Here is a 25,580-nt window from a genome sequence, read left to right on the forward strand (position 1 = left end):
AAAAATGTTAAATGTAGAGTTACCATGTAAACCAGCAATCCCGTGGCCGGGCGCGGTGGCTCAAGCCTGTAATCCCAGCACTTTGGGAGGCCGAGGCGGGTGGATCACGAGGTCAGGAGATCGAGACCATCCCTGGCTAACATGGTGAAACCCCGTCTCTACTAAAAATATAAAAAACTAGCTGGGCATGGTGGCGGGCACCTGTAGTCCCAGCTACTCAGGAGGCTGAGGCAGGAGAATGGCGTGAACCCGGGAGGCGGAGCTTGCAGTGAGCCGAGATCGCGCCACTGCACCCCAGCCTGGGCGACACAGCGAGACTCCGTCTCAAAAAAAAAAAAAAAACCAGCAATCCCACTCCTAAGTCTACCCAAGAGAAATGAAAACACACGTCCACACAAAACCTTGTACAAAACTGTTCACAGCAAGATTATTTATAATAGCCAAAGACTAGAAACAACTCAAGTGTCCATCAACTGCAACCTCCATCTTCCGGGTTCAAGCGATTATCTTGCCTCAGCCTCCCGAGTAGTTGGGATTACAGGCACCTGCCACCAAACCCAGCTAATTTTTTCATTTTTAGTAGAGACAGTGTTTCACCATGTTGGCGAAGCTGGTCTCGAACTCCTGACTTCCAGTGATCTGCCACGTTGGCCTCCCAAAGTGCTGGATTACAGGTGTGAGCCACTGTGCCTGGCTCTTTATAGGAAATAACTAAAGTAGGCAAACCTGGCCAACATAGTGAAACCCTGTCTCTACTAAAAATAACAAAAATTAGCTGGGTGTGGTGGTGCGTGCCTGTAATCCTAGCTACTGGGGAGGCTGAGGCAGGAGAATCGCTTGAACCCGGGTGGCAGAAGTTGCAGTGAGCCGAGACTGCACCACTGCACTCCAGCTGGAGCAATAAGAGTAAAACTCCATCACAAACAAACAAACAAACAAAAAAACCCCAAAAACCTGACTATGGTGATAGCTGCACAACTTTGTAAATATGCTAAAAAATGTAAATTATACATTTGAAAGAGATGAACTGTACGGTATCTAAATAAGACTGTTAATAATCTTTTGTGTGTGTGTGACAGAGTCTCTGTCACCAAGGCTGAAGTGCAGTGGTGTAAACTCGGCACACTGCAACCTCCGCCTCACAGGTTCAAGCAATTCTCCTGCCTCAGCCTCCTGGGTAGCTAGGATTATAGGCGTCAGTTATCATACCCATCAATTTTTTGTATTTTTAGTAGAGATGGGGTTTCACCACATTGTCCAGGCTGCTCTTGAACTCCTGACCTCAAGTCTTGAACTCCTGACCCCCTGCCTTGGCCTCCCAAAGTGCTGGGATTATAGGTGTGAGACACAACGCCCAGTCTGTTAATAATCTTTTAAAAATATTATTTTGTGTTTTTTTTTGTTAAGTGTACCTCTCTGTGGTTCCTTTACTTAGAAATCCTAGAAGACTCCCTGCTGACCACGTATCACCATCTAAGCCCTTCAACTGGGCAAGCCAAGGCCCTGTAAAGTCAGGCTTAGATCATCTTTCCAGACACCTTCTATGGCCACCACCCCCAATCCAGCTACAGCAGGCTTTTGCTTTCCTGCTCCTGTGCCTTCCTCAGGCCTGCCCTGCACTGGGCTGCCCTTCGTTGATCCAGCAGTCTTACTATGAAGTTTTGGTCCAGCTCAAACGCCAGCCTACCCATGACATTTGCTTCCCTGCCTACTCCCTGCAGAACCCATTACATTGTATTCAATGTGTTGGTTTGGTTCTTCTGTTAGACTGAGAAGTTAAAAAATGAGGTCTTATTCTTCTTTGTGTCTCTGGTGCTTAGTCCAAGCTCTCACTATTGTGGGCCTCATGTTTTGTTTTTTTTTTTTTTTTTGAGACAGGGTCTCGCTCTGTTGCCCAGGCTGGAGTGCAGTGGCTCAATCTCAGTGTACCTCACTCTCTGCCTCCCGGGCTCAAGTGATCCTCCCACCTCAGCCTCCCTACCTAGAGGCATGCACTTAATTTTTTGTAGAGATGGTTTATTTTTTTTATTTTTTTATTTTTATTTTTATTTTTTATTTTTATTTTTTGTTGAGACAGAGTCTCCCTGTGTCGCCCAGACTGGAGTGCAGTGGCCGGATCTCAGCTCACTGCAAGCCCCGCCTCCCGGGTTCACGCCATTCTCCTGCCTCAGCCTCCCGAGTAGCTGGGACTACAGGCGTCTGCCACCTCGCCCGGCTAGTTTTTGTATTTTTTAGTAGAGACGGGGTTTCACCGTGTTAGCCAGGATGGTCTCGATCTCCTGACCTTGTGATCCGCCCGTCTCGGCCTCCCAAAGTGCTGGGATTACAGGCTTGAGCCATCGCGCCCAGCCTATTTTTTTTATTTTTGAGACGGAGTCTCACTCTGTCCTCCAGGCTAGAGTGCAGTGGCGTGATCTCAGCTCACTGCAAGCTCCGCCTCCCGGGTTTACACCATTCTCCTGCCTCAGCCTCCCGAGTAGCTGGGACTACAGGCGCCCGCCACTTCACCTGGCTAGTTTTCTGTATTTTTTAGTAGAGACGGGGTTTCACCGTGTTAGCCAGGATGGTCTCAATCTCCTGACCTCAGATCCGCCTGTCTCGGCCTCCCAAAGTGCTGGGATTACAGGCTTGAGCCATCGTGCCCAGCCAAGATGGTTTATTTTTTTGAGATGGAGTCTCACTCTGTCACCCAGGCTGGAGTGCAGTGGTGCGATCTTGGCTCACTGCATCCTCCAACTCCCGAGTTCATGCGATTCTCCTGTCTCAGCCTCCCAAGTAGCTTGGATTACAGGTGTCCACCACCATGCCTGGCTAATTTTTGTATTTTTAGTAGAGACAAGAGTTTCACTATGTCGGTCAGGCTGGTGGTCTTAAACTCCCTTCCTCAGGTGATCCAGCCACTTCAGCCTCCCAAAGTGTTGGGATTACAGGCGTAAGCCACCACGCCCAGCAAGATGGGGTTTTACCGTGTTGCCCAAGCTGGTCTTGAACTCCTGGGCTCAAGTGATTCACCCATCTTGGCCTCCCAAAATGCTGGGATTACAGGTGTGAGCCACCGCATCCAGCCCTCATACATTTTTATCAAATAAATCATGATGGGTGAACGTCTACTAATTTTACCTAAGCCTGCAGGGTTTCTGGATGTCCTAGTGATGGTCAAGGACTCCACGCTGGAGCACCGCTTCCTAAGTCACAGGCCTAAGAAACTCCCTTTGTGGGTGAGGCAGCTGCTTATGTAACACATGCCCAGAGAGCTCTGCTTCCCCTCCACTGTGCTGCTGGTATTCCTGGACTAGGCTTGCCAGAGAAAGCCCTTGAGAGCCTTGAGAAAAACGAATGGAGGGGACAGCAGATTAGTTACAAGGACCTATCTGCAAAGCTTGAGCCATGGGACTTATTGGGAATAACACAATTCTGGCCCAGTGTTTTATTAAAACCTAGTTTCTGATTCCTAAGCAATTATGGGAAATGCTTTAACAAAAGGCTAAGAATCCAGTCACCCATAGCTAACAGCAGGGTCCTGGCACATACATGAGGCCAGCGTGAGCAGCCTGACTGAGCAGTGTGGGTGCAGGCCTGTAGAGACAGCTGCCACCCTCACCCAGTACTCCACATGGGAAGGAGAAGCCAGATCTGACACTTCAAAATGAAAACAGATTTTATGATGACTGTCCTAAGTTTTAATTGTTGGTTCCTTACATGCTGTTCTTATTCAAAAGAACAAATCCTCATGTGGCCAATGGGTGCTCCCAGTTGGGCCCTCAAAGCCATGGGAAAAGTCTCTTACTACGTGCACAGCACAGTGCATGGTTTAAGAGCACTGACTGTGGAGGTATTCAGACCAGGTTTTAATAACACACACTTTGTGAACTTAGGTAAGTTCTTAACCTCTCTGAGCCTTATTTCAACCATAAAATGGGGATAAAGATACAGCAGCTGCATTAGACAATGGTTTGAAGACTAGAGGAAACCTGTGCCTGGTACACGGTAAGTGCTCAAGAGATGCGAGTTAACCAGAGGAGTCACTGACCAATGCCGTGCTTCTCCATGAGGGCAATGAGGTCGGCCTCGGTGAGCAGCTTGGGCGGGCTGGTCTCCCCATCCACCATCTCCACGGTGCTGGGCTGAAAGCGGGAGCCTCGCTCATAGACAGGGAGGATCTACAGGGAACGGCAGGTGCAGCAGTCAGATGATTCCATTATCACACTCAGGCAAAAAATAACCTCATTTCAAGGAACACGGTCCTGCTCCACTAGAGAACTCAGGACTCGCAACACAACTGTCCTCCCTCTCCCTGGGGACCACTCTTGATCACCTTGTCACTCCAGTGATCATATGGATACACGTCCAGATAGTTTCGGGCCAGAATCACGAGGCCGTGGGCCACAAAGCGTTCCTGAGCGATGTCGATCTCCACTGTGGTCTCCTGCCCCTGAGCATCCTGGGAGCAGCAGGCCAGGAAATGGCAAACAATAAACTCGTACAGTCGCTGTTCGTCTCCCTAGGAAGAAACGAGGAGTTTGAAACTCCCCCTAGAATATCACCTCTCAAGGACAGGAGCATCGCTGGTAGCCTTAGCCAAATGTCCAGCACAGAAGAGGCCACACTGCTCCTCAGGCCCTGCACTAACATGGAGTGCCAGGCAAATAAGTCCTGGGGAGAGGATAGGTTTAGGTTGACACTTTCACAACTCAAATCTGGCAAAGATAAGCAAGGGAGTAATCTTCCCCTTCAGAGTGGTTCTTTGATGTAAACCCAATCTAAGCAGAAAACAAGATGAAAGCATAAGAAGTTGGCAAGAGACTCCTCAAATACAAGAGACACAGCAACACTGCACCTAGTGGCCTTAGCCCAACTTCATGCACACGTTTAAGCAGTAATTTGTCAGGGTAATTTTCAATGAGGTAATCAATGATTTAGTGAGTCTCACTCTATCAAAATGAGACATTTATACACATATCCAATAATTCCCCTTCTACGGATCTCTTCAAAGGAAGTAACTGGAGAACCACAAAAATATTTATGTCTACAAATGTTAACTATAGTATCAAAAACATAAAAAACAGATTTGGCAAAATAAATTATGGCACATCTTTGAAATTGTTAAATATCATGCTTAATAGGCAATTTTTCCTCCCTTATAATCTTTTGTATCTCTTAAATTGTCTAAAATGAACATGTAATTTTTTTTTTTTTTTTTTTTTTGAGACGGAGTCTTGCTCTGTCGCCCGGGCTGGGGTGCAGTGGCCGGATCTCAGCTCACTGCAAGCTCCGCCTCCCAGGTTTACGCCATTCTCCTGCCTCAGCCTCCCGAGTAGCTGGGACTACAGGCGCCCGCCACCGCGCCCGGCTAGTTTTTTGTATTTTTTAGTAGAGACGGGGTTTCACCGTGTTAGCCAGGATGGTCTCGATCTCCTGACCTCGTGATCCGTCTCGGCCTTCCAAAGTGCTGGGATTACAGGCTTGACCCACTGCACCCGGCCTAATTTTTTTTTTTTCAGAGTCTCACTCTGTCATCAGGTTGGAGTGCAGCGGTGCAATCTCAGTTTACTGCAACCTCCGCGTCCCGGGTTCAAGTGATTCTTCTGCCTCAGCGTCCTGAGAGCTGGGACTACAGGCACACGCCACCACGCCCAACTAATTTTTGTATTTTTAGTAGAGACAGGTTTTCACCATGTTGGCCAAGACAGTCTCAACTTCCCAACCTCGTGATCCACCCGCCGTGTCCTCCTAAAGTATTGGGATTACAGGCGTAAGCCACTGCGCCTGGCCATATTTTTAAAATCAGAAAGAATATATGTTATTAAAAGAAGGAGAAGAACAAAAGACTAAGATTTCCCCAGCTTTGTGCGAAGCCTACAGATGTAAACAAGCCTAATGGCTCCTGTGCCTGCAGAGTCTGCCCCTGGCTGAAGAAATGACTGAGACAGACAAGAAGAGCTGAGTGGGGCTGGGCGCGGTGGCTCACGCCTGTAATCCCAGCACTTTGGGAGGCCGAGGCGGGCGGATCACAAGGTCAGGAGATCGAGACCACGGTGAAACCCCGTCTCTACTAAAAATACAAAAAATTAGCCGGGCGCGGTTGTGGGCGCCTGTAGTCCCAGCTACTCGGGAGGCTGAGGCAGGAGAATGGCATGAACCCGGGAGGCGGAGCTTGCAGTGAGCCGAGATCGCGCCACTGCACTCCAGCCTGGGCGACAGAGCGAGACTCCGTCTCAAAAAAAAAAAAAAAAAAAAAAGAAGAGCTGAGTGGGAAACTGCAATGATGTGGGGTGGCACGACTGGGGTGGCAGCAAAGTTTCAGGAGGCAACCAAAACTGAGCCAGCCTTGGGAGGATGGATAGAATTCTCTAGTTCCAGGGACTGGGAAGGCCACAAGGCTCACAGTGGGGGTAAGGGTCTGCACAGTGGTGTGGGGAGGAGAGGTACCTAGGTTGCCTATGAAGGACTAGCAGGGAAGCAGCAGGAGCTGACGGAGAGTGGGGAGGTGGGGCTGGATTAAGACGGGGGCCCATCACGGGGAAGGGTGAAGGGGTCTTTCATCAAAGCAAGCGAAATGAGAGAGATCTCAAGATCACTTGTTTTTACAATCACAGCCCACAGAGTAAATTCAAATCTTACTACCAACCCCCAGCACTTCCCTCTGGGTTCCAGCAGGCAGCACATTCAGAGAAACCAACCTGTAAGCTGTTGGTGTATTTGGTGGGGTGAATGGGAGGGTGAGCTTGGTCAGACTTGTTCCCATTGCGTGGGGTGGGACCACCCCGCTCTAGAATGCTCTGGGCAAAGGCCCCCCAGCGTGGATCGGGGGTCTGCTGTTCCACCAACACCGTCAGGTTTAAGTCTCTGGGAAAAATGTTTGTTTCTGTTCGGGGATAGCTGATGTACCTAAAACCAAGGCAAACAAACAGAAAAAGAAATTGCTAGGCTCTCTGATTGGTCATTAAACAACTGAAAGCACCCACTAACACCTACAAACACTCATCTGATGTAGCCAACTCAACTGAAGACAACCTGGGTTACCTGATTCAGAAAAGTTCTGGGATGAGATGCACCCACTCATGGGGTGAAAAGCAGCTGGCTCTCCCGCTAGGACACTCAAAGAAGCCAAAGGAGAAACAAAAGGGGCAGCACAGCACAGGATAAAGGCCAGCAGCCTCAGAGCCTGGGGCTTGTCACTGGCCACTCTGAGGGTCAGTCTGACAGACCAACCCTGATGCAGCACATGAGCCTCACTGACCCTGACAAGTTCCACCAGTGTGTGCTTCGAGACTTTTCTTAGAGTATACAAAGAATAATACTGTCCAATAAAACTGTAATGTGGACTCTATTTGTTTTTCGTTTTTTCTTTTTGAGATAGTCTTGCTGTGGTGCCCAGGCTGAAGTATAGCAGCGTGATCTTGGCTCACTGTGGCCTCCGTCTCCCAAGCTAAAGTAATCCTCCTGCCTCAGCCTCCTGAACAGATAGGACTATAAGTGTGTGGCATAATGCCTGGCTAATTTTTCTTTTTTGTAGAAACAGGGTTTTGCTATGTTGCCCAGGTTGGTCTCGAACTCCTGAGCTCAAGCGATCTTCCTGCCTAGGCCTCCTAAAGTGCTTGGATTTCAGGTGTGACCCAGCATACCCAGTCTCTATTTGTAATTTTTGTTTTCTCCCAGAGATTGAGTCTCGCTCTGTCACCCAGGCTGGAGTGCAGTGGTGCAATCTCAGCTCACTGCAACCTCCGCCTCCTGGGTTAAATGATTCTCCTGCCTCCGCCTCCCCAGTAGCCGGGACTACAGGCGCACACCACCACACCACGCCCAGTTAATTTTTGTATTTTTAGTAGAGACGGGGTTTCACCATGTTGGCCAGGATGGTCTTGATCTCTTGACCTCATGATCTGCCTGCCTTAGCCTCCCAAAGTGCTGGGATTACAGGCATGAGCCACCACGCCTGGCCCATAAACTCTATTTCTAAAATATTTCATCCTGATAAAGACGGTTCAAATTCTACTCCCAAATCCAGAATATTTACCCTTGAGTGTAGAGCTTCTCAGCAATCCTCATGGTTTCTTTAGCATTTATTCTCAACTTTCGAGAAGCCAGCTTCTCAAGCTCCTGTGAAATGGGTCAATAGGGATGTTAGGTGTATTGCATGAGTCAGGCAGCACAACTCAAATACACAACTCATCTTCAGTCAAATCTGGCCCCTGTCACTCCAGATGCTTCTGTCAAACAGAGCGGAAAAGATTGCCCAACTGGCCGGGCGCGGTGGCTCAAGCCTGTAATCCCAGCACTTTGGGAGGCCGAGACGGGCGAATCACGAGGTCAGGAGATCGAGACCATCCTGGCTAACACGGTGAAACCCCGTCTCCACTAAAAAATACAAAAACTAGCCGGGCGAGGTGGCGGGCGCCTGTAGTCCCAGCTACTCGGGAGGCTGAGGCAGGAGAATGGCGTAAACCCGGGAGGCGGGGCTTGCAGTGAGCTGAGATCCGGCCACTGCACTCCAGCCTGGACGACAGAGCCAGACTCCGTCTCAAAAAAAAAAAAAAAAAAAAAAAAGATTGCCCAACAACAATTTCTGGGCCTGCCAGGCAGAGTCAGATCCTAGCCTAGTGGTTCTCAGACTTTAATGTGTGCAGGACTCAACTGGGAAGCCAGCAGATTTGGGGCCCTGACCACTGGGGAAGCTGCTATGTTGTGCAGGCTGATTTTGAACTCCTGGCCTCAAGCAATCCTCCCTCTCTGACCCCCCAAAATGCAAGGATCACAAGCATGAGCTACCATACCCAGCCGAAAACTCCATTTTTTTTTTTTTTGAGACGGAGTCTCACCCTGTAGCCTAGGCTGGAGTGCAGTGGCATGATCTCGGCCCACTGCAACCTCCACCTCCTGGGTCCAAGTGATTCTCCTGCTTCAGCCTCCCAAGTAGCTGGGATTACAGCACCACCACACTTGGCAAATTTTTGTATTTTTAGTAGAGACGGGGTTTTGCCATGTTGTGATTACAGGCGTGAGCCACCGCCTCTGGCCCAGTCTACATATATATATGTATATATTTTCAGATGGAGTCTCACTCTGTCATCCAGGCTGGAGTGCAGTGGCGCTATCTCGGCTCACTGTAAGTGCTGCCTCCTGGGTTCATGCCAATTCTCCTGCCTCAGCCTCCCGAGTAGGTGGGAATACAGGCACCTGCCACCACACCTGGCTGATTTTTTGTATTTTTAGTAGAGATGGGGTTTCACCATGTTAGCCAGGATGGTCTCGATCTCCTGACCTCGTGATCTGCCCGCCTCAGCCTCCCAAAGTGCTGGGATTACAGGCCTGAGCCACTGTGCCCAGGCTGAAATCTACATTTTTTAACAAAGCCGTCTAATACACTGTTCAAACACAGACAGTCTTGAGAACCACACTTTGGGAACACCACCCAAGCCCTGGTAAATTCTCCTGGAGGGTGAAAACCCCAGGAGGCCTCCTGGGGGATAACAGATGTTTTTTTCCCTAGGTGACAAGTTAACAGTGCTGATGACTATATGTCACACTAAAGCATACTTAACCAGTGAGGACTAAAAAACATAAGCCTACTATATAAAATCAATGCAGCTGGGCGTGGTGGCTCATGCCTCTAATCCCAGTACTTTGGGAGGCCAAGGCAGGCAGATCACGAGTTCAAGAGATTGAGACTATCCTGGCCAACATGGTGAAATCCCGTCTCTACTGAAAATATAAAAATTAGCTGTGTGTGGTGGCATGCACCTGTAGTCCCAGCTACTCAGGAGGCTGAGGCAGGAGAATCGCTTGAGCCCGGGAGATGGATGCTGCAGTGAGCTGAGATCACGCCACTGCATTCCAGCCTGGCGACCAGAGCAAGACTCCCTCTCAAAAAACAAACAAACAAACAAGCAAACAAAATGCATAACTGCCCCCATGCAATCCCTCCACACATATACACATTTACTGTGGCTTGCCCAAGACAAAGAATGCACTGCCCACCAGTCCCTGTGTGCTTCTTAGCCTGCATGCTTGTTAGCCTTAGTGTTCTGTACGTCCAACCTTCAGAGTGAATTCTAATAGTAATTCTATCCCAAATTTTCCTGCTAAGTGGTGACTGAGAAGGCATACTCCTAATGTGATTTACTCAGACTTGTGTTCCGTCAGGGTGGCTCTTCCTGGGGTCAAATAATTTGAGAAGCCCTGTTCTAAAGTAGGTTCATATAGCAGATTATTTAAAGTAATATTTACACAGATTATGCAGCAACATGAAAAAATGCTTGCGTGGAAAACACAAGCTACTTTAGTTATAATGCTGTAAAAACATGCATATTAAAAAACTGGAAGAGATACTAGTAATTATGGAAGGATGGTTGTCTTCCTCTTTTTGTTTCCCAAATCTCATGCAATGCAGTTATATTGCAATTGTTTTTTTTTTTGAGACGGAGTCTCGTTCTGTCGCCCAGGCTGGAGTGCAGTGGACGGATCTCAGCTCACTGCAAGCTCCGCCTCCCGGGTTTACGCCATTCTCCCGCCTCAGCCTCCTGAGCAGCTGGGACTATAGGCGCCCACCACCTCGCCCGGCTAGTTTTTTGTATCTTGTAGCAGAGACGGGGTTTCACCACGTTAGCCAGGATGGTCTCGATCTCCTGACCTCGTGATCCGCCCGTCTCGGCCTCCCAAAGTGCTGGGATTACAGGCTTGAGCCACTGCGCTCGGCCGCAGTTGTTAACAACAACAACAACAAAAAAGCCAGGCGCGGTGGCTCACGCCTGTTATCCCAGCACTTTGGGAAGCTGAGGTGGGCAGATCACCTGATGGTGGTGTATGCCTATAATCCCAGCTGCTCGGGAGGCTGAGGCAGGAGAATCGCTTGAACCCGGGAGGCGGAAGTTGTGGTAAGCCAAGACCGCACCATTGCACTCCAGCCTGGGCAACATCTCAAAAAAAAAATCTCAAAAAAATCTCAAAAAGAAAAAAAAAAACATTAAGAGGCCAGGCAGTGGTTGGGTGTGGTGGCTTATGCCTGTAATCCCAGTACTTTGGGAGGCTGGGGCTGGAGAATCACTTGAGGTCAAGAGTTTGAGACCAGCCTGGTCAACATAGTGAGATTCCGTCTCTACAAAAAAATTATAAAAATAATTAACTGGTCATCATGGCACATGGCTATAGTCCGAGCTACTTGGGAGGCTGAGGTGGGAGATCTCTTGAGCCCAGAAGTCTGAGTTTACAAAAACAAAACAAATAAAAAAAACAAACAGTAAGGCTAAGCAGGACCGTGTCTTTCTCAAGCATTTTCTTGTGTGGCCTGGTGATGGGTGATATTTTCTTCCACCAAGCCACAGTCTAGGCAGTAGAACCACGGCCTCAAAACAGTGTTTCCCCAGTGCCTGAAACAGCCTGTCCGGAACATACCACAGTGTCCAAAGCTTGAGGCCGCCACTTGCTCTTGGGCTTAGATCTGACCTCTACCACAGTTGCCATGGGATCCTAGAAAGCCAGGAAAGAAAAGACCATGTTAACCTGTTAGTGCATCATCCCCATCCTTCCTGTGGATAGCCCATGCCAGTCCTTCCAGATCAAACTGACGACCACCAGCTAGGCCTGCAGTGACAGCCTAGGAGAGTGCCCACTTAATGTCGCTTGTAGCTGACAGCAAGATAGACACCATCACTACTTTCCCATTCAAACCAAGATTGCGAAGGGCAATTTCACAAGCCTTAAGGTGCTTCCTCCAGAGACTATGAAATCCAACAGCCTATGCATTGCCTGAATACAGTTTTCTATGTACACATGCACAGTGCTCCTTCTGTTGTTGTTTTGTTTAAAATACAGAGATGGGGTCTTGCTATGTTACCCAGTCTGGCCCAGAAGTCCTGGGCTCAAGCAATACTCCCATAAGCCACCATGCTTGGCCCAGTGCTCCTTTAAAAAAAAAAAAATTCGGCTGGGCGCGGTGGCTCAAGCCTGTAATCCCAGCACTTTGGGAGGCCGAGACGGGCGGATCACAAGGTCAGGAGATCGAGACCATCCTGACTAACACGGTGAAACCCCGTCTCTACTAAAAAATACAAAAAACTAGCCGGGCGAGGTGGCGGGCGCCTGTAGTCCCAGCTACTCGGGAGGCTGAGGCAGGAGAATGGCGGGAACCCGGGAGGCGGAGCTTGCAGTGAGCTGAGATCGGGCCACAGCACTCCAGCCTGGGTGACAGAGCAAGACTCCGTCTCAAAAAAAAAAAAAAAAAAAAAAAAAAATTCAGGATAATACAGAGTTAGAAACAGGAGAAATTGCCGGGTGCGGTGGCTCACGCCTGTAATCCCACCACTTTGGGAGGCTGAGGCAGGTGGATCACAAGGTCAAGAGAGCTAGACCATCCTGGCCAACATGGTGAAAACCCATCTCTACTAAAAATACAAAAATTAGCTAGGTGTGTTGGCGCATGCCTGTAGTGCCAGCTACTGGGGAGGCTGAGGCAGGAGAATCGCCTGAACCCAGGAGGTAAAGGTTGCAGTGAGCCAAGATCGTGCTGTTGCACTCCAGCCTGGCGACAGAGCCAGACTCTGTCTCAGGGAAAAGAAAAAAAGAAATAGGAGAAATTATACAATACAAGCTAGAGACCTTTAATCTTAAAACCAACTTCATAGTGTGCATCTCCCACCACGTAGTCCCGTACCACATCCGAGTGAAGGAGAAACAGGGCGGGCCTTTTTATTACTTACTTTTATATTTTATTATTATTTAAGTTGATCTTTTTTTTTTTTTTGAGGCAGTATCTCATTCTGTTACCCAGGCTGAAGTGCAGCGGCATAATCATGGCCCACTGCAGCCTCAACCTGCTGAGCTCAAGCAATTCTCCCACCTCAGCCTCCCAAGTAGATGGAACTATATGCAGGTGCCACCACACCCAGCTAATTTTTTTCTTTTTTGTAAAGATGGGGTTTCACTATGAAACCTCGGCTGGTGGTCTTTTTATTTAACAAATAATTGTGCAGTGTTACAGAGACTCCCAGTGGTCCAGGGTCAAAGGTGGAGTGAAAGAGAGATGGAGACAGCAGCACGGTCTGCAGAAGGGGTAGGGACACACTGGGATTCGGTTGTGCTCTGCCACGTACAGCTCTCACGTGTCTGTGGGTAAGTCTCTTCACTTTCTTTAGCTTCTTCATCTGGAAAATGGGGATGCTATCACTGCTTTCACAGGAATTATTAGGATTAAACAAAACAACACATAACAAAGCGTGCCTGGTCCATAGTGGGTGCTGCACAGTTATCACATCCCTTGCCTAATTAGTAACAAATCTGCCAGTGGGCTGCAGCCAGAAGCACACCATGAATTAAGCCTAGAGAGCTTGGAATTTTACTTAAGCAAGACTCTGTGCAGTCCCTGGGTTAAACCAGGCTGTTATGTGCTAATAGGAAGTGACATCAGAAAGGAAACCATACAGCCCAAGGGCCAGGAAACGTTAGGGTGGGTCCTAACTCTGCCACTGACTGGCCTATGGCCCGGGCCAGTCTTGCTCCCTTCTATAGCACATGCATGTCCCACCCACCCTCCAGCCCTCTCCCTAATCTCTCCAGCCTCTGCTCAAGTGTAACCCCTCCCCTCCCTGTCCCTCCAGCCTTTCTCTATCCCTTTCCCTTGCCTTATTTTCTTCCTAGCTTTTATCGGTATATAAAATTAACCCACTAATTTGTGACTTTCACTTCTCTAGATTTCCTCACGCGACCAACAAAGAGGGGGCTGAGCCAAACGCTGTCCATTCTCTCCTAGCTCTATAAGTCAATGACCTGGACTGGTCTAGCTAATCCTTGATAATTTCTGGTGACAGTATATGCCACAAGAGGAGATTTCAACTATACATTTCCCAAAATTTCTGATCTTATCTAAAAAGAATGCAGATACTTCCCTTTTCCTTTTAGTGCTGTTTTCAGGGGGTTCTAGTCTTACTGGTCCCCAAAGTGATCCCGAGATGCAAACTTAAAGCTAAAGTCCAATGGGAGAATGAGACAGATCACCTCTGCCAACAGTGGGAGTGATCTGGGAGGTGTGCAGAATGTTTCCTAGATCATTAAGGGTTCGAAGGACTTCTTACCTCCATACACAACTGATAGAGAACTAGGCAAGCCGTGTGGTTAAAGAGTCGATGCCTTTTCCAGTTGAATTCTACGATACCATCTTTGTGGTCATGAGTTACTATATTAAGGAGAGACAAACAGAAAGGCTGTGTCTCAGAGAAGCCACATGATATGACAGATAGGAAAAGGTTTATCTGTGTCTCAGAGAAGCCACATGATATGACAGATAGGAAAAGGTAGTGAAAGTCAAAGGAATATCAAATAAGGAAGAATTTCCGGAAAACAAAGGGAACTTTAAGAGGATTGTAATGGGCCAGGGAGGATGACAGCAAGACTAAAATAAATTACATCTTTATTAGTGCTATTAACGCTCACAGTCCCCTTCCTTAACCTTGGGCCCATAGGTCCCAGGCCATAACCCCCACTCCAGGCCCTACCTTTAATTCTGTGGAAGATTTCTGGTACAAAAGCCTGAATGGCTTTGAATCGCTCCACCACAAAGCCCAATGTGGGGAACTGGCAGCTGCCGTAACTGATGAGCTGCTCTGCCAGCACCTCAGGAAAAATCTTCTGAAGCCGCAGGGTCTGGAACCTAGTAAAGGCAGCTCCTGGAGAGTGAAGGAAGGTGAAAATGGTGGCTAATAAGAGTCCAGGGCTGGCTGCACATATCTACACAGAGCCCATTTTTGGTCCCATAACACAACAATGTGGCCATGGGGGGGTCTGCCTAGCTCCTCACCAATCCTCAGGTCCAGCTCCTGCCTCACATCCACAGCATCGCTCACCCTCTGATCAGGCTCAGTCAGGTTTTCACAAGCTGTCCTGACGGCATGGGGTGTGATCTCAGAGAATCGGGCTCGCAACACCTGCAGATTGGGCTTTACTGCAGAACACAAGGCGTTACCAAGGTCAAAGTCAAACCACACTGCCCTCCATCATAAAAGACTCACTTTTCTTAAAGCCCCTTGAAATAAAGGCAAACCAGTTCAAGAAGCTGTGAGGTGACCAATTTACCTATTAGGTTAAATCAGTGGTGTACAGTGTCTAAAGAGGAAACACCACCATAACCTTTAAACTGAGTATACTCTCAAAAATAGTGATGGAGCTAATTTTAGCTAGTAACTGTGGGGAAAAGAAAGAGACAGATTGTTACTTTGTCTATGTAGAAAAAGGAAAACATAAAGAAACTCCATTTTGATCTGTACTAAGAAAAATTGTTGTGCTTTGAGATGCTGTTAATCTGTGACTCTTGTCCCAACCCTGTGCTCACAAAAACATGTGCTGTATTGGCTCAAGGTTTACGGGCTGTGCAGGATGTGCTTTGTCAAAAATGTGTTTGTAGGCAGTACACTTTGTGAAAGACATCACCATTCTCCATTCTCTATTAACCAGAGACACAATGCACTGCGGAAGGCCGCAGGGACTCCTGCCCAAGAAAGCCTGGGTATTGTCCAGGTTTCCCCCCACTGAGACAGCCTGAGATATGGCCTCGTGGGAAGGGAAAGACCTTACAGCCCCCCAGCCTGACACTCGTAAAGGGTCAGTGCTGAGGAGGATTAGTGAAAGAGTAAGGTCTCTATGCGGTTGCGGTAAGAGGAAGGCATCTGTCTACTGCACGTCTCTGGGAATGGAATGACTCGGTGTAAAACCGACCATATATTATATTCTGAGATAGGAGAAAACCGCTGTATGGCTGGAGGCGAGACATCATGGTGGCAATACTGCTCTGTTACTCTTTACTGCGCTGAGATGTTTATGTAAAGTTAAACATAAATCTAGCCTATGTACACATCCAGGCACAGCACCCTTCCTTAAACTTATTTATGACACAGAGTCTTTTGTTCACATGTTTTCCTGCTGACCCTCTCCCCACCATCACCCTACAATCATACCGCATTCCCCTCGCCGAGATAGTAAAGATAGTGATCAATAAATACTGAGGGAACTCAGAGACCAGCGGCAGTGTAGGTCCTCACTTACTGAGCACCAGTCCCCTGGGCCCACTTTTCTTCCTATATACTTTGCCTCTGTGTGTGTTATTTCTTTTCTCAGTCTCTCGTCTCCACCTTGCGAGAAATACCCATGCCCCCTTCCGTAACTAAAATACTAAAATGCTCTTGGTGAGCATTGTTTCTTTTTTTTTTTTTGGAGACAGTCTCACTCTGTCACCCAGGCTGGAGTGCCGGGGTACAATCTCGGCTCACTGCAACCTCTGCCTCCTGGGTTCAAGCAATTCTCCTGCCGTAACCTCTTGAGTAGCTGGGACTACAGGCACATGCCACCACACCTGGCTAATTTTTGTAATTTTAGTAGAGACAGGGTTTCACCATGTTCACTAGGCTGGTCTCAAACACCTGACCTCAGGAGATCCACCTGCCTCAGTCTTCCAAAGTGCTGGGATTACAGGCATGAGCCACCGTGCCTGGCTGCCTTTTGAGACTTTAATCTTACTTGCTCTCTCAGGCCTTTTGGGAAAAGAAAAATACTATCAATTAAAGGGTTCTGTGGGGGAATTTCATGCCCCTTCAGGAAAGAATATAGGACATATACACACTGTCCTTGAAAGTTAATGCACTAAAATTTCCAGGAGTCATTACAGCGCTGAACACAAAACCACTAAAGGAAAATAGCAACCCCACCCTCTGAGCTAGAGAATGGCCAGCCCGTTCATCACTTCCTAAGTTACCCAAAACCATTAACACGGCGAGAGCCTTTAAATCCACTGCAACAATTATTTATTAATAGTCGAGCACTGTATAATAGGAGAGATTAAAAAATAAAACAGAACATTTTGTAATTATTCTTTGTACTTTACTTGTGGTATATTCACTCTTTTACACATATTCAATATGTAATTTTATTTTTCTATTTTTGTTTCCATTAACCAAATACTAAAATAATTCAATATATAACAACAACAACAACAACAAAAAGAATATAAAGTCCCTGTTCTCAAGGAGCTGGGTATCTGCTTGTATGCTTGTACCTAACAAGGAATGAGTCCTGGTCTAAATGGTTTACATCACGCATTAACTCATCTAATCTCTGTGGCAGTCCCAGGAAACATGTTGGATTGGCCTGATGTTACAGACAAGGAAGTCGAGGCTCCCAATGGCTCAGTGATTTGCTCCAGGACACATGGCTGGTGGGACTCACAGACCGACAGGGAAAGTATCTTCACAGGAACTCATCCGTGGCTCACTTGCACATACAAATGAGAACACTCTATTTATGGAATCCCAAAGTAGAGAAAGTCAGCAGCAGCAGCACTTACCAGTCTTACACACGTGGATAATCTCAAACCCAATGTTTTCGCCTTCTCTATCACAGTCAGTCCAGATCACCAGAGCCTGGCACTGGCGAGTCTCTCGTTCCAGAGTTTTCTGAAGTTCACAGTGGAATAAGAGTGGTGAGAACAGAATTGCAGAACAGTGACTTGACACCTCTATGCTAAGGGGATCTGACTGAAGGTTAATAATATTCTTGGAGTGTGACAACTTGGCGAAGGAAAGAGATCAGAGAAAACTGCTCTCATTGGTCCTAATGATCATACAACCCCTTAGAACCACAAATGAGTTTCTAGAATAGAGGGTTTAATATAACTTCCCCAATATGACGAAACCTAAAATTCAGCTCTAACACACACACACTTCGAGCAGTTCTGATTATGACCTGGTTAAAAAAAACGAACCCCGGCTGGGCACGGTGGCTCACGCCTGTAATCCCAGCAATTTGGGAGGCTGAGGTGGGTGGATCATGAGGCCAGGAGATTGAGACCATCCTGGTTAACATGGTGAAACCCCGTCTCTACTAAACATACAAAAAATTAGCCGGGCATGGTGGCAGGCGCCTGTAGTCCCAGCTACTCAGGAGGCTGAGGCAGGAGAATGGCCTGAACCCGGGAGGCGGAGCTTGCAGTGAGTCGAGATTACGCCACTGCAGTCCAGCCTGGGCGACACAGCAAGACTCCGTCTCAAAACAAAACAAAACAAATCCCAAATGAATTTCATCCAAAAGTTTATTAGTTCTCAATAAATTAACTGGCCGGGCTTGGTGGCTCACGCCTGTAATCCCAGCACTTTAGGAGGCTGAGGCGGGTGGATCACCCGAGGTCAGGAGTTCGAGACCAGTCTGGTCAACATCGTGAAACCCCATCTCTACTAAAAATACAAAAATTAGCTGGGTGTGGTGGCAGGCGCCTGCAATCTCAGCTACTCCAAAGGCTGGGGCAAAAGAATCACTTGAACCTGGAGGCAGAGGTTACAGTGAGCTGAGATTGCGCCATCACACTCCAGCCTGGGGGACAAGAGCGAGACTTTATCTCAAAATAAATAAATAAATAAATAAATAAAAATTTAAGGCCGGGCGCGGTGGCTCAAGCCTGTAATCCTAGCACTTTGGGAGGCTGAGACGGGCGGATCACAAGGTCAGGAGATCGAGACCATCCTGGCTAACATGGTGAAACCCCGTCTCTACTAAAAAATACAAAAAACTAGCCGGGCGAGGTGGCGGACGCCTGTAGTCCCAGCTACTTGGGAGGCTGAGGCAGGAGAATGGCGTGAACCCGGGAGGCGGAGCTTGCAGTGAGCTGAGATCCGGCCACTGCACTCCAGCCTGGGCGACAGAGCGAGACTCCGTCTCAAAAAAAAAAAAAAAATAAATTAAAATAAATTAACTACACATGCCCTGACTGCTTGACAACTGGCAATTTACTGTCAAACAGGCATTTATACTTTGTAGCCTCTTCCATTTAACAAGGGGTGAGATGGGGGCTAGCTAGCACTAATAGTTTACAATACTTAGGATTATTTTTTGAGATAGGGTCTCGCTTTCTCACCAGACTGGAGTGTGGTGGTGTGATTACAGCTCATTGCAGCCTCAACCTCCTGCCTCCTGGGCTCAAGTAATCCTCCTTCCTCAGCCTTACTATTAGCTGGGTCTATAGGCGTACATCACCATGCCTGGTTAATTTTCTTTTTTACTTGGAGAGATAGAGTCTCACTATGTTGCTCAGGCTGGTCTCAAATTCCTGGGGTTCATGTGATCCTGCCTTGGCCCCACAAATTGCTGGGATTACAGGCATAAACCACCATGTCCAGCTCTTATTCCTAGGATTTAAACAACTACTATTCATAAAAAAATGTTTACTTCAGTTTCTTGGCCACTTGGCCACATTTATACAATGGGTGGGAACCAGCTTTTTAAATCATGGTAGTGAGTTTGGTGGAAAACCGTATCTCCAAATGCCAACGCATTAAAAATAAAGATATCACTCTATGTGACTCTTTGGTTGTTCAGTGCCATATGTCTTCCAAAAGACCCTACCTTGATGTCTACAAAATTCTCTGGGCAGTACTTTTCAATTTCTGCTTCAAAGAGGACAAGAGGGTTGCAGCTCTGCCTAGAAAAGACATGAAAACAGAGTCCCAACTCAGTACATGACAGAGGGCCCTCCAATCTAATGACAGCAAACTGTTCCAATGGGTTCATGGTGTATCCCCAAAAGAAAAGGTCCCGGTGAACTGAAAGCAAGGCTATGACCCTCTGCATGACACACTGTCCACTTCTCCACGAGTGTGAACAGGACGGATAAGATGGCATTCTGGAGCCCTTTTACAGGTAAATGCAATCCAATGGCTGCATGAAAAAGGCCTGGCAATTTTGAGGGAACACCAAAAGTGACTGTTTAAAGATTTAATAAAAATTCACAATGGATCAGATAATCCTAGGTCATCTTAGTATTATAAATTACTGCGGGGTGCGGTGGCTCATACCTGCAATCCCAGCATGCTGGGAGGCCAAGGCAGGTAGATCACGAGGTCAGAAGATCAAGACCAGCCTGGCTAACAGGGTGAAACCCCGTCTCTAACAAAAATACAAAAAATTAGCTGGCATGGTGGCGGGCGCCTGTAGTCCCAGCTACTCGGGAGGCTGAGGCAGGAGAATTGCTTGAACCCAGGAGGCAGAGGTTGCAATGAGTTGAGATTGCGCCACTGCATTCCAGCCTGGGTGACAGAACAAGATTCCGTCTAAAAAAATAACTAAAATAAATAAATAAACAGATAAATAAATAAATTACCGAGACACAGTGGCTCACACCTGTAATCCTAGCACTTTGGGAGGCAAAAGAAGGCAAACCCCGCCTTGTTTGAGACCAGCCTGGTCAACATGGTGAAACTCTGTCTCTACCAAAAATACAAAAATTAGCCAGGTGTGGTGGTGCGTGCCTGTAGTCCCAGCTACTTGGGAGGGTGAGGCAGGAGAATCACTCGAACCTGGGAGGCAGAGGTTGCCGTGAGCCAAGATCATGCCACTGTGCCCCAGCTTGGAAGACAGAGTCTCACACTGAGACTTTGTCTCAAAAAAAAAAAAAAAAAAAATTACCCAGTAAGATCAACATGCCTCAAAAGTTCTCTGAAATTTCACAACTTACTATAATCTGAAAGTTCTTCCCTTGAGAATTGTACTGACCATTTTCGAAACTGCATCCGGAAATCATGAGCCAGTAAATGTCCAGAAACCGAAGTCATTACCATGGTAACATTCTGAATGATGACAAAATTCAAAATTCAGTTAGTCTTTTTACAGTTATTATTTTGCCAAGTCATTCAAATGAGAGGGAGGAGCTTCTATTAAAGACATTTTAAAAAACCTGATTGGGAAGAAATAAACATAAATACAAGGTCTTCAAAGTCAAAAGCCATAGGAATACAATCACCATTCCAATTCTAGTACCACGACACCTCAAACTATTGTATATTAGCTTTTTTTTTTCTTTTTTGAAATGAAGAGCTGAGATGGGACCATATTTTATTAAAGAGACTTCCTCATAAATTATAAAGTGATCACCTGTAACCAGGAACGTTTAGGTTGTTAACAGCTGTTATTCTTAAGACAGTGACATATTCTACATATGACTAGGCTGACTACTTTCTCTTGCTTATGATGAAAATATTTTAGCACCTACCTGGCCATACAGGTGATAATCAAATTCATAGATCTTGTTGAATTTTGAAAGTCCTTCTCTCTATAAAACAAAAATAAGTAAAAAATATAAATTATGTTCAAAATAACAGATTCCTCTGTATAATTCTTCCTGATCCTGAATTTGGCAATGATTCCTTGGTTATGACACCAAAAATACAACAAACATTGCTCCAAAGAAGATAAGAAATGGCCAACAAGCATATGAAAAGATGCTCAATATTATTAATCATTGGGAAAACACAAATCAAAACCATGATGAGATACCACTCCACACCCATTAGGATGATAATGAAATAGAATTAAAAAACAAACAAGTAAAATAACAAGTATTGTTGAGGATGGGGAGAAATTGGACATTGCCAGTGGAAATGTAAAATGCTTTGGCCACTCTGGAAAATTTTGGTGTTTCCTCAAAAAGTTAAACATAGAGTTATCACATGTCACAGCAATTCCACTCTTAGAAATTTACCCAAAAGAATTAAAAACACATTCAAATACACTTTGGGAGGCTGAGGCAGGTGGATCACTTGAGGTCAGGAGTTCGAGACCAGCCTGGCCAACATGGTGAAACCCCGTCACTACTAAAAATACGACGATTGGCCGGGTGTGGTAGTGTGCGCCTCTAATCCCAGTTACTTGGGAGGCTGAGGCAGAACAATCACTTGAGCCCAGGAGGTGGACGTTGCAGTGAGTGGAGATGGGGCCACTGCACTCTAGCCTGGGTGACAGAGCGAAACTCTGTCTCAAAAACAAAACAAAACACAAACAAAAAAACACATTAAAAAAAAACCTGTACATGAATGTCTATAGAAGTTCTATTCACAATAGTCAAAAGATGAAAACACCCCAAATGTCCATCAACTGATGAATGGTAAAATGAAATGTGATCTATCCATATGATAGAATACTATTCAGCCATAAAAAGGAATGAAGAGGCCAGGCGCAATGGCTCACGCCTGTAATTCCAGCACTTTGGGAGGCCAAGGTGGGTGGATTACAAGGTCAGGAGTTCGAGACCAGCCTGGCCAACATAGTGAAACCCTGTCTCTACTAAAAATACAAAAAATTAGCCGGGCGTGGTGGCAGGTGCCTGTAATCCCAGCTACCGGGGAGCCTGAGGCAGGAGAATCACTTGAACCTGGGAGGTGGAGGTTACAATGAGCTGAGATTGCACCACTGCACTCCAGCCTGGGCGACAGTGAGAGAAACTCCATCTCAAAAACCAAAAAAAAAGGGAATGAAGAACTAATATTAATACATGGTACAACATGGATGGACTTCAAGAAGATTATGTTAAGTGAAAGAAACCTGACACAAAAGAGCATGTAAGATATGGGTCCACTTATAGGAAATGCCCAGAACAGGCAAATCCATGGGGAGAGAAAGCAGATTTGTGGTTGTGAAGGGCTGAGGAGAGGGTAAGGGGAGTAACAGCTTAATGGATATGAGGTTTCCTCTTGGGGTGATAAAAAACCTTCTGAAACTAGACAACGATGATGGTGGCACATTTAGTGTACAAAATTCCACTGAACTGTATACTTCAAAATGATTAAAATGGTCAATTTTCTGTGTATTTTGCCACTCAACCTACATGGTTCTCTAAGACCCTTATGATATGCACTCAACTGCTGCTCTTGCTTAACTCACTGGTGTCTCCTTGCACCATACGACATCCCTAACTTCTCACTGTTTCTGAATATGCCGAGCTATTTCAAGCCACTAGGTTGTTCTTCACAGTTTCTACTGCCTGGTAAAACGTTCACACTCAGCTCAAACATGCTTTCAACAAGTATTAACTTTTCTCTTCTTTTTTTTTTTTTTGAGAAGGAGTCTCACTCTGTCGCCCAGGCTGGAGTGTAGTGGCGTGATGTCGGCTCACTGCAAGCTCCGCCTCCCAGGTTCACGCCATTCTCCTGCCTCAGCCTCCCAAGTAGCTGGGACTATAGGCGCCTGCCAGCACACCCGGCTACTTTTTTCTATTTTTAGTAGAGACAGGGTTTCACCGTGTTAGCCAGGATGGTCTCATGGTCTCACTCTCCTGACCTCGTGATTCGCCTGCCTCGGCCTCCCAAAGTGCTGGAATCCAGGTATGAGCTACCACACCCGGCCTAATTTTTTTTTCTGAGACGGAGTCTCATTCTGTCACCCAGGCTGTAGTGCAATGGTGCAATCTAAGCTCATTGCAACCTCTACTTCCCAGGTTCAAGTGATTCTCCTGCCTCAGCCTTCTGAGTAGCTGGGATTATAGGACCCCACCACCGCACCTGGCTAATTTTTGTATTTCTAGTAGAGAGGGGTTTCGCCATGTTGGCCAGGCTGATCTTGAACTCATGACCTCAGGTGATCCGCCTGCTTCAGCCTCCCAAACTGCTGGCATTACAGGCGTGAGCTGTTGCGCCCAGCCCAAGTATTAATATTTATTGTAAGTTTCCTGCATTCCAGACACCATAACAGGCGTTAGGACATAGCAATTAAAATATAATCACTGCCCTTTGGAGCGTAGAGTCCAAGGAGAGGCACTGACAAAAATCAAATAAATGACTGCACATCCCATTATTTAACTGTAACCAGTAGATGCCTTTCAAGTAGAATAGAGTGCTATGACAGCATGTCAGTAAGGGTCTCTGACCTAGTGCGGGGGAAGAGGTGGTGAGGGAAGGATTCCTTGAAGATGAGACATTTCAGCAGCCTCTCTCCTCTAGCTGCCCAAGATGCCAAAAGGAAAGAAGGCCAAGGAGAAGAAAGTGGCCCTGGCCCCCGCTGTCATGGAGCAGCAGTAGGCCAATAAGGTGGTAAATCTCATTTGAGAAAAAGTCCTAAGAATTTTGGCATTGGACATCTAGCCGAAGGGCCTCACCCACTTTGTCAAATAGTCCTGCTATAACTGGCTGCAGCGGCAGAGCCGCTGTCCTCTATAAGCGGCTGATGTGCCACCTGGGATTGACCAGTTCACCCAGGCCTCAGACTACCAAACTTAAGCTACTCAATTGCTTAAGCTTGCCCACAGTACAGACAAGAGACACAGCACGGGAAGAGATTGAAACTGTTGGCCCAGGCTGAGAAGAAAGCTGGCGGCAAAGGGGATGTCCCTACTAAGAGACCACCTACACTTCAAGCAGGGGTTGACATCGCCAACAACTTGGTAGAGAACATGAAGGATCAGCTGGTGGTGGATCCATTGAGCTGGCTGTCTTCCTGCCTGCGCTGTGTCCTAAGATGGGGATTCTCTACTGCACTGTCAAGACTGGGGTGTCAAGTCCCACAGGAAGACCTGTACCACTGTCACCTTCACACAGGTTAACTTTCTGGAAGATAAAGGAGCTCTGGCTAAGCTGGTGGAAGCTGGCAGGACAAATTACAATGACATATGAGATCTGCTGTCACAACGGAGGCAATGCCCTGGGTCCAAAATCTGTAGCTTGCATTACCAACCTAGAAAAGGCAAAGGCTAAAGAATTTGCCACTAAACTGGGTTAAGTACACACTGTTGCGTTTTCTGTACATAAAAATAATAAAATTTCTCCTTCCAAGAAAAGTCTTTCCTTTTGGCTGGAATTGCCATCTTGGAGTAATTTGCCAAAATGATGAACACAAAGGAAAAGAGGACGAGACATCTGATATATGCTCTCCTGGCCTTATAGAAAACACGGAGTTTGAGCTGGGCGCAGTGGCTCACACCTGTAACCCCAGCACTCTGGGAGGCTAAGCAGGTGGATGGCCTGAGGTCAGGGGTTTGAGAACAGCCTGGCCAACACAGTGAAACCCCGTCTCTACTAAAAATACAAAAAATTAGCTGGGCATGGTGGCGGGCGCCTGTAATCCCAGTTACTAGGGAGGCTGAGGCAGGAGAATCGCTTGAACCCGGGAGGCAGAGGTTGCAGTGAGCAGAGATCACACCACTGCACTCCAGGCTGGGCAGCAAGGGCAAAACTCCATCTCAAAACAAACAAACAAACAAACAAAACAAAAACACGGAGTTCCTCTGGCCACAGACACCAGAAGCTACAATGAAGGTGATCTTGAGGACTGAATAAGAATGGATATTGTTCAAAAACCAATGACCCACAAATGTTACATGGCAGAACTGGAAAAGTCTATGTTACCTAGCATGCTGTTGGCACTTCTGCGAACAAGGGCTAGATTCTTGCCAAAAGAATTAATGTTTCTGTTGAGCATATTAACCACTCTAAGAGCCAAGTTCCTTCCTGAAATGTGTGAAAGAAAATGATCAAAGAAGAAGCAAGTCAAAGAGAAAGGGTTCAACTGAAGTGCCAGCCCGTTCCATTGAGGGAAGTACACCAATGGAAAGGAGCCTGGGCTGCTGGAACCTATTCCCTATGGATTCATGGCATGGTAGGTTAAAAATAGATAAATACAAGACCTCTGAATTGCTTAGAAAAAAGAAAGAGAGAGAGAGAAAATATGAATTCAGCAGAGCCTTGAAGGATAAGAAGTTAGTTAGGTGTAGGACGACCATTTTTCAAGAGGCCCAGAGCCCTAGAAGTAGACAAACCTTGGGGCTGGTCACCAGGACTTCTAGCACT

General features: G+C 46.8%; 1 protein-coding gene across 4 annotated transcripts in view; it reads right to left on the bottom strand.

Moving 5' to 3' along the window:
- Positions 1-25,580, bottom strand: part of TOP3A (DNA topoisomerase III alpha) — a 39,896-nt gene that overhangs the window by 13,056 nt on the left and 1,260 nt on the right. For 3 of the 4 annotated variants that reach the window (XR_012425335.1, XR_012425337.1, XM_005583073.4), the window contains exons 2-13: positions 21,017-21,076; positions 20,521-20,594; positions 19,375-19,450; positions 17,324-17,432; positions 14,789-14,932; positions 14,487-14,657; positions 14,067-14,167; positions 11,392-11,466; positions 8,018-8,100; positions 6,681-6,888; positions 4,316-4,501; positions 4,031-4,160 (exon numbers count right to left, since the gene is read on the bottom strand). Coding sequence is in view for 1 of the 4 variants with exons in the window: in XM_005583073.4 (XP_005583130.3) it covers positions 4,031-4,160; positions 4,316-4,501; positions 6,681-6,888; positions 8,018-8,100; positions 11,392-11,466; positions 14,067-14,167; positions 14,487-14,657; positions 14,789-14,932; positions 17,324-17,432; positions 19,375-19,450; positions 20,521-20,594; positions 21,017-21,076 (1,417 nt within the window). In the remaining 3 variants the exon portion in view is untranslated. Of the gene's footprint in view, positions 1-3,120; positions 3,323-4,030; positions 4,161-4,315; positions 4,502-6,680; positions 6,889-8,017; positions 8,101-11,391; positions 11,467-14,066; positions 14,168-14,486; positions 14,658-14,788; positions 14,933-17,323; positions 17,433-19,374; positions 19,451-20,520; positions 20,595-21,016; positions 21,077-25,580 lie in introns of all 4 variants that reach the window. The other variant, XR_012425336.1, reaches the window with a different exon arrangement.

Source organism: Macaca fascicularis, chromosome 16 (genome assembly GCF_037993035.2).
Source record: "Macaca fascicularis isolate 582-1 chromosome 16, T2T-MFA8v1.1".
Taxonomy (NCBI): domain Eukaryota; kingdom Metazoa; phylum Chordata; class Mammalia; order Primates; family Cercopithecidae; genus Macaca; species Macaca fascicularis.